Below are 8809 nucleotides of genomic sequence, written 5' to 3' on the forward strand. Positions count from 1 at the left end.
ACGAAGAAGGTGAATGATGTCACTTTCCTTTGAGAGAAGTGGAGTGTTCTGATACTCTAGCCCCAGTCCCCACCCTTTCTATGCCTTTGTTGACTGTCCCCTCGTGGATTTAAAAGCTTTAGAATAGGTATAAGAGATCATGCTTATAGCATCATACAGATGTCGGATCTTAATTTGATCAACCTGTTGCAGGTTTTAAACATGTTTATGAAGTTTGGAATTTCCACTTAGAAATTTCAGGCTTGATTTTCCTTCATTAAAAAAGTATCAACCCCTACAAAAATGTCCATTAATTATAATCCACATAATAATTCACATTTCATGTTGCTGCTGGATTATTTTCCTGCTGTAGCGAACTGGCTGAAATTAAGATCCTACATCTGTATATAGCTGATGCTTATCGAATGCTATCAGATGTTAGAGGGCAAGTCAACAAGGGCAAAGAGACGAGACATGGATTGGAGATTCAGAAGGGACTGAGAATGTTCCCTAGCTGGGGCTATGTTATCACAGGAGGCTGCTGAGGGGAGGACGGCTCATAATAATGGCTGGAATGGAGTCAATGGAATTTTATCAACCACATGGAAACGATGTGTTTGATGCTATTACATTTATTCTGTTTTAGCCATTACTATGAGCCCGTCCTCGCAAATAAAGGTGCAACCAGCCACCTGGGGTCTGTATACACTGTAGTTCGTCTGTTGTCTCCACAACCACGCTTCCTCCCTAATGCACACTAGTCTGGGGACAAGATTAGACTATGGTTGCATTGCAAATGGCACCCTATTCCCTATATTTTGCACTACTTTTGATGAAGGCTCTGGTCACACACACTACACATGCATACACACACACACATACGGTATTGGTTCTGCGTGGGAGGAGATAAACTCTCATGCTGTCCTTGTTCCTGATAGAAACTGACAGGAGCGTCAGGAGAACAGCAGTTTATCTATAGAATAACTTCATAAAATGTCCTTTTATTGCCTTATTATATAGAAAACAGTACTGTAATATGATCCTGGACTGGGGATCGTGTTAAGGGAGCACAACATGCAGACTTTAGGAGAGTGTTTCTCTCTCGGATCAATCCCAATTGATCGTAATCACGTTAGTTTTCTGCTTCTCTGTCCCCAATGTTGTAAACAGGGCGACCATTTTGGAAATGACTGGCTCCACTCAGCCTGTGAGTGTGGTAATAATAAGGTAATATGTCATCAGTGAAGGGTTGGGGAAGCTGGATTTAGAGTATGAAGTGTTTGAAGTTACAGATATGGCAAGAGGTTGTTGGGGTTAGGCACCTTCTTTCAACAGTATATTGCCCCAATGGCCCCTAAACTAAAGGGTGAATTGTGTCTATATACTGTACAATGTACAGTATATATAACTATACACTAAGAAACAAAAGGTTCTGAAGGGTTCTACCTGGAACCAAAAAGGGTTCTCCTATGGGGACAGCTGAAGAACTCTTTTGGAACCCTTTTTTCTAAGAGTGTATAACACTAATCTGATATTTTATTTGTGTTCCCTCTTCTCTTTCTCTGTCCCTCTCTCTTGTTCTCCAGAAGGATCTGCCTCTGCCTCGAAAAAGTAGCAGGTGAGTTTACGTTTTGGGTTCATTTTGTAGTGCCTTGGTGTGTATGTGTACATGTGTTATGTTTGGGAGAAACATAGAAAAGCAGTACTCTGTAAATGGGAACATATTTTAGCCCCTGTGAACCTATAAATTGTAAATTGTAAATATAAACTGATGCTCAGGTGACTCCAAGCTTGGGGTTTATTTGATTTGCCTCCACATGAATGTGCCTGTATGCACAGTCTTCTAACGTCAGTTCACTGGACAGAAATTGGTTTTGCCCCATGAAGCTTTATACCTCACACAACTTTTTGGGAGGGTTTTCTTGTAAACCCGACACACTGACAATCTCATGCACAGTTGAGCTCTGAAATAGCAGCACTATATGAAGTCTCTTCACACTTCACATGTTTCTGGAGAGAGGGGTTAGAAGTTGTCAGCATGTGAGAAATGGGGGTTTGAAAGGATGCAGACTCACTTTCATACACATACACACACACTCGGGATCGTAGTGACGTGTAGCTTGAAATTCTGAGAGCTTGTGTGTGTTGCTGTCCATGGTGCTAAAGTGTTCCCTCACTCCGGGCTTTCCTCCTTTCTCTCAATCGCTCTCTCTCTCTATGGTGCTGAAGTGTTCCCTCACTCCGGGCTTTCCTCCTTTCTCTCAATCGCTCTCTCTCTCTATGGTGCTGAAGTGTTCCCTCACTCCGGGCTTTCCTCCTTTCTCTCAATCTCTCTCTCTATGGTGCTGAAGTGTTCCCTCACTCCGGGCTTTCCTCCTTTCTCTCAATCTCTCTCTCTATGGTGCTGAAGTGTTCCCTCACTCCTGGCTTTCCTCCTTTCTCTCAATCTCTCTCTCTCTATGGTGCTGAAGTGTTCCCTCACTCCTGGCTTTCCTCCTTTCTCTCAATCTCTCTCTCTATGGTGCTGAAGCGTTCCCTCACTCCGTGCTTTCCTCCTTTCTGTCAATCTCTCTCTCTATGGTGCTGAAGTGTTCCCTCACTCCGGGTTTTCCTCCTTTCTCTCAATCTCTCTCTCTATGGTGCTGAAGTGTTCCCTCACTCCGGGTTTTCCTCCTTTCTCTCAATCTCTCTCTCTATGGTGCTGAAGTGTTCCCTCACTCCGGGCTTTCCTCCTTTCTCTCAATCGCTCTCTCTCTAATGTGCTGAAGTGTTCCCTCACTCCGGGCTTTCCTCCTTTCTCTCAATCGTTCTCTCTCTATGGTGCTGAAGCGTTCCCTCACTCCGGGCTTTCCTCCTTTCTCTCAATCGCTCTCTCTCTAATGTGCTGAAGCTCACTCCCGGGCTTTCCTCCTTTCTCTCAATCGTCTCTCTCTAATGCTGAAGTGTTCCCTCAATCGTTCTCTCTCTATGGTGCTGAAGTGTTCCCTCACTCCGGGCTTTCCTCCTTTCTCTCAATCGTTCTCTCTCTATGGTGCTGAAGTGTTCCCTCACTCCGGGCTTTCTTCCTTTCTCTCAATCGTTCTCTCTCTATGGTGCTGAAGCGTTCCCTCACTCCGGGCTTTCCTCCTTTCTCTCAATCGCTCTCTCTCTATGGTGCTGAAGTGTTCCCTCACTCCGGGCTTTCCTCCTTTCTCTCAATCGTTCTCTCTCTATGGTGCTGAAGTGTTCCCTCACTCCGGGCTTTCCTCCTTTCTCTCAATCGTTCTCTCTATGGTGCTGAACTCCGGGCTTTCCTCCTTTCTCAATCGTTCTCCCTCTGAAGCGTTCCCTCACTCCGGGCTTTCCTCCTTTCTCTCAATCGCTCTCTCTCTATGGTGCTGAAGCGTTCCCTCACTCCGGGCTTTCCTCCTTTCTCTCAATCGTTCTCTCTATGGTGCTTTCCTCCTTTCCTCTTTCTCTCAATCGTTCTCTCTCTATGGTGCTGAAGCGTTCCCTCACTCCGGGCTTTCCTCCTTTCTCTCAATCGTTCTCTCTCTATGGTGCTGAAGCGTTCCCTCACTCCGGGCTTTCCTCCTTTCTCTCAATCGTTCTCTCTCTATGGTGCTGTTCCCTCACTCCGGGCTTTCCTCCTTTCTCTCAATCGTTCTCTCTCTATGGTGCTGAAGCGTTCCCTCACTCCGGGCTTTCCTCCTTTCTCTCAATCGTTCTCTCTCTATGGTGCTGAAGCGTTCCCTCACTCCGGGCTTTCCTCCTTTCTCTCAATCGTTCTCTCTCTATGGTGCTGAAGCGTTCCCTCACTCCGGGCTTTCCTCCTTTCTCTCAATCGTTCTCTCTCTATGGTGCTGAAGCGTTCCCTCACTCCGGGCTTTCCTCCTTTCTCTCAATCGTTCTCTCTCTATGGTGCTGAAGCGTTCCCTCACTCCGGGCTTTCCTCCTTTCTCTCAATCGTTCTCTCTCTATGGTGCTGAAGCGTTCCCTCACTCCGGGCTTTCCTCCTTTCTCTCAATCGTTCTCTCTCTATGGTGCTGAAGCGTTCCCTCACTCCGGGCTTTCCTCCTTTCTCTCAATCGTTCTCTCTCTATGGTGCTGAAGCGTTCCCTCACTCCGGGCTTTCCTCCTTTCTCTCAATCGTTCTCTCTCTATGGTGCTGAAGCGTTCCCTCACTCCGGGCTTTCCTCCTTTCTCTCAATCGTTCTCTCTCTATGGTGCTGAAGCGTTCCCTCACTCCGGGCTTTCCTCCTTTCTCTCAATCGTTCTCTCTCTATGGTGCTGAAGCGTTCCCTCACTCCGGGCTTTCCTCCTTTCTCTCAATCGTTCTCTCTCTATGGTGCTGAAGCGTTCCCTCACTCCGGGCTTTCCTCCTTTCTCTCAATCGTTCTCTCTCTATGGTGCTGAAGCGTTCCCTCACTCCGGGTTTTCCTCCTTTCTCTCAATCGTTCTCTCTCTATGGTGCTGAAGTGTTCCCTCACTCCGGGTTTTCCTCCTTTCTCTCAATCGTTCTCTCTCTATGGTGCTGAAGTGTTCCCTCACTCCGGGCTTTCCTCCTTTCTCTCAATCGTTCTCTCTCTATGGTGCTGAAGCGTTCCCTCACTTACATCGTTCCTCTGACTCATCTCTCTCACTCTCCCTGTCTGTGGCTTTCCCTTTCCTCAGTGTGTGTCTCTTTCACTAATTGAAGTGAGGAGAAAAAGGCTTGTATATCAGTAGTACACCTGCACACAGTTACTAAACAGTCATTAAGTACTGTATTCAATAGAAAGTCCTCTATCTATTAGCTGAGTCAGAATGACTAGACTGTTTGATTTTGCACCATACTACTCTATCTAAACTAGGCTACGGTAGGTTTTAAAGAGGGCTGGGAGGTATACCGTATGTTACGATATACTGGTATTGATACATGGACCGGTTTGGGTTTTTACTTTACCTTCTAGAACGGTATTTGAATGTTTGGTTTGTCAAATGTGATATGTCGTGTTTAACGTCCATTTTTATAGTTTACTTCGCTATTTGAGTCATCTCTCTTCGCTCTCTCTCTCTCCATGCCGTTTTCCACACAGACCTAGCCCCGCCCCCTGTCACTCAAGGAGCGCATTTGCTTTTCCTCGACCATGAGACACTTGCGTTCAGTCTGCATGGTCAATGCAGGACATGCAACAATGTTGATGACAACAATGCTGTTTTCACTTTGCTTCTTCATATAAATCCAATAGCGTTCTATAATTACAACATTAGTTTGTGTTGCTTACGTCTGCAAACAGCTAGTTTGTCTTTTCTTAGCAAGTTGGGCCGCAAGGCACTACAGACGGTAGTGCGAACGGCCCAGTACACGGCCCAGGGCCGTCCAGGACCTCTATACCAGGCGGTGTCAGTGGAAGGCCCTAAAAATTGTCAAAGACTCCAGCCACCCCAGTCATAGACTGTTCTCTCTGCTACCGCACGGCAAGCGGTACCAGAGCACCAAGTCTAGGTCCAAGAGGCTTCTATACAGCTTCTACTCCAAGCCTAGTCAAATGGCTACAATTTAAAGGCAATGCTACCAAATACTAATTGAGTGTATGTAAACTTCTGACCAACTGGGAATGTGATGAAAGAAAGAAAAGCTGAAATAAATCATTCTCTCTACTATCATTCTGACATTTCACATTCTTAAAATAAAGTGGTGATCCTAACTGACCTAAGACAGAGAATTGTTACTAGGATTAAATTTCAGGAATTGTGAAAAACTGAGTTTAAATGTATTTGGCTAAGGTGTAAGTAAACTTCCGACTTCAACTGTATTCTATCTATAGAATTAGAATAATCATTCTATTTCTATGATTTCATCATATCACCAAGTGTTTTGCTCGAAATCATAAGTAAAATCGCTATTGCAACATTTGGTTCAAAATCAGGTTTAGATTGTTTGCCCATATCGTGCACCCCCACATGGCAGTGTGGAAATGATTTCAAATGAGTGCAGGAAAAGCAGAAATGTATGAAAATGCAAAAAAAATATTTGGGGTTGAAGTTGAATTGAAAAGTATAAAACAATCAGAATGGAGAAAGACTCTTAGAATGTATATGTTGCCACCTTGAGGTCATGCACTACTTATAAAGAACATTTAGAAATGTAATCATTTAAAATCATAAATACTGTCAGATATTGTCATACCGTCAATTTAAAAAAAATACGGTGATATGATATTTTGGCCATATCGCCCAGCTGTCACACCCTGGCCTTAGTTATCTTTGTTTTCTTTATTATTTTGGTTAGGTCAGGGTGTGACATGGGGGATTTATGTGTTTTGTCTGGTCTAGGGGTTTTTGTATGTTTATGAGGCTGTGTCCCTTTCTAGGTAGTTTGTATGTCTATGGTTGCCTAGATTGGTTCTCAATTAGAGGCAGCTGTCTATCGTTGTCTCTGATTGGGAACCATATTTAGGTAGCCATATTCTGTGGGTACTCTGTGGGTGGTTGTCTTCTGTCTTTGTGTCATTGCACCAGAAAGGACTGTTTTAGTTTTCACATTTGTTATTTTTTGGTGTTCTCGGTTATCGTCTATATTAAACATGTTGAAAGTTAATAACCACGCTGCATTTTGGTCCTCCTCTCCTTCAACGGAAGAAAACCGTTACACCAGCACTAGTTTGAAATATCCTCACCTTTTGTAGGAGTAGATAGTGAGTTCCCTCCTCTATACCTGTAGAGATGGATTTAAAATTCCTTTTCTCTGGATTTGAATCTGTGGCTACTGGCTATTATGCCACTGTGGCATGTAGGCCTAGCTAGCTGCTGTGCTGTGTGTATGTTAGCCACAGATTTATCTCAATACATCACATTTACTATAAAATCCCATTGTAGCACAGAAGGTACCTGTTATTGTATGGGTGAAATGAATATGAAATGAATACGGAATTAATATAGAGCATTTGCAGAGGTGTTTTTCAAAAATCATTTCATTTGCATTTTGTTTGATTTTGCATGCTCTGCAGTCTGCAGTCTTTCCTGTTCTGCCTCTGGGCACAAATGCTGTTTGTAGTTGTTAGGGTTTCAAAAAGCTGAGGTATTTGTTGTGTGTGTGTGTGTGTGACATCTTCCAGACTCATTGACATGTCTGGTATTTATCTGTGTGTGTGTGACATTTTCTAGTAATCAATTTGGACAAGGGTTAGAGTGGCCTGTGAGTGAGTTACTATCAGTGTGGTATTCACGCTATGTTTAAGGGACCTAAATCCAATTTTATTGGTCAAATGATCGTTGGTTAGTAGATGCTATTGCGGGTGTAGCGAAGTGCTTGTGCTTCTAGCTCCGACAGTGCAGTAATATCTAACAAATTACACAACATTTTCCCAATACACACAAATCTAAGTAGGAATAAATTAAGACTATATATATATGGATGAGTGATGTCAGAGTGGAACGGACTAAGATACAGTAGAATAGTATAGAATACAGTATACACATATGAGATGAGTAATGCAAGATATGTAAACATTATTAAGTGACTAAGTTACCGTAAAATAGCATAGAATACAGTATATACATATGAAATGAGTAATGCAAGATATGTAAACATTGAGTGAATGAGATACAGTAGAATAGTATAGAAAACAGTATATACACATGAGCTGAGTAATGCCAGATATGTAAACATTATTAAGTGACTAAGTTTACCGTAAAATAGCATAGAATACAGTATATATATATGAAATGAGTAATGCAAGATATGTAAACATTATTAAGTGACTAAGATACCGTAGAATAGTATAGAATACAGTATATACCCTAACCCTAACCCTAACCTAACCCTAACCCTCACCCTAAAGTATTTTGTCAGCCACCAATTGTGCAAGTTCTCCCACTTAAAAAGATGAGAGAGGCCTGTAATTTTTATCATAGGTACACTTCAACTATGTCAGACAAAATGAGAAAAAAAATCCAGAAAATCACATTGTGGGATTTTTAATAAATTGAATGAAAACAGGATGCTTTTAATTGTGCATCTGTAAAAATTTGTGAGGGTCTATGTGACAAGCCAAATTTATTTAGCCCCCTGAGGTTGAAGAGGCTCTGTTGCGCCTTCTTCACAACACTGTTTGTGTGGGTGGACCATTTCAGTTAGTCAGTAATGTGTATGCCAAGGAACTTGAAGCTTTTCACCTTCTCCACTGCGGTCCTGTCGATGTAGATAGGGGGGGGGGTGCACCCTCTGCTATTTCCTGAAGTCCATGATCATCTCCTTTGTTTTGTTGATGTTGAGTGAGAGGTTATTTTCCAGGCACCACACTCCCAGAGCCCTCACCTCCTCCCTGTAGGCAGTCTCGTCATTGTTGGTAATCAAGTCTACTACTGTTGTGTCGTCTGCAAACTTGATGATTGAGTTGGAGGTGTGCTTGACCACGCAGTCATGGGTGAACAGGGAGTACAGGAGGGTGCTTGGCACGCACCCTTGTGGGGCCCCAGTGTTGAGGATCAACGGAGTGGAGGTGATGTTTCCTACCGTCACCACCTGGGGGCGGCTTGTCAGGAAGTCCAGGACCCAGTTGCACAGGGCGGGGTTCAGACCCAGGGCCTCGAGCTTAATAATGAGCTTGGAGGGTACTATGGTGTTGAATGCTGAGCTATAGTCAATAAACAGCATTCTTACATAGGTATTCCTCTTGTCCAGATGGGATAGGGCAGTGTGCAGAGTGATGGCGATTGCATCGTCTGTGGATCTATTGGGGCGATAAGCAAATTTAAGTTGGTCTAAGGGCCAGTCACTCACAATATGTTTTTTATCATCATGGTGATCGGTGACCCTCCCCACCATGTCAGGTCACTTCCTGGTGGGTGTTGTCCATGACCTCTG

At 43.6% G+C, this 8809-nt stretch overlaps 1 protein-coding gene across 2 annotated transcripts in view; it reads left to right on the forward strand.

Moving 5' to 3' along the window:
* The window catches only part of LOC124016201 (microtubule-associated serine/threonine-protein kinase 1-like), a 47034-nt gene that overhangs the window by 16110 nt on the left and 22115 nt on the right, over nucleotides 1-8809 (forward strand). Inside the window, exon 2 of one of the 2 annotated variants that reach the window (XM_046331740.1) lies at nucleotides 1566-1597. In XM_046331740.1, coding sequence (XP_046187696.1) covers nucleotides 1566-1597 — 32 coding nt within the window. The remainder of the gene's footprint in view (nucleotides 1-1565; nucleotides 1598-8809) is intronic. The other variant, XM_046331741.1, reaches the window with a different exon arrangement.

This window comes from Oncorhynchus gorbuscha, linkage group LG26, assembly GCF_021184085.1.
Source record: "Oncorhynchus gorbuscha isolate QuinsamMale2020 ecotype Even-year linkage group LG26, OgorEven_v1.0, whole genome shotgun sequence".
Classification (NCBI taxonomy): Eukaryota; Metazoa; Chordata; class Actinopteri; order Salmoniformes; family Salmonidae; genus Oncorhynchus; species Oncorhynchus gorbuscha.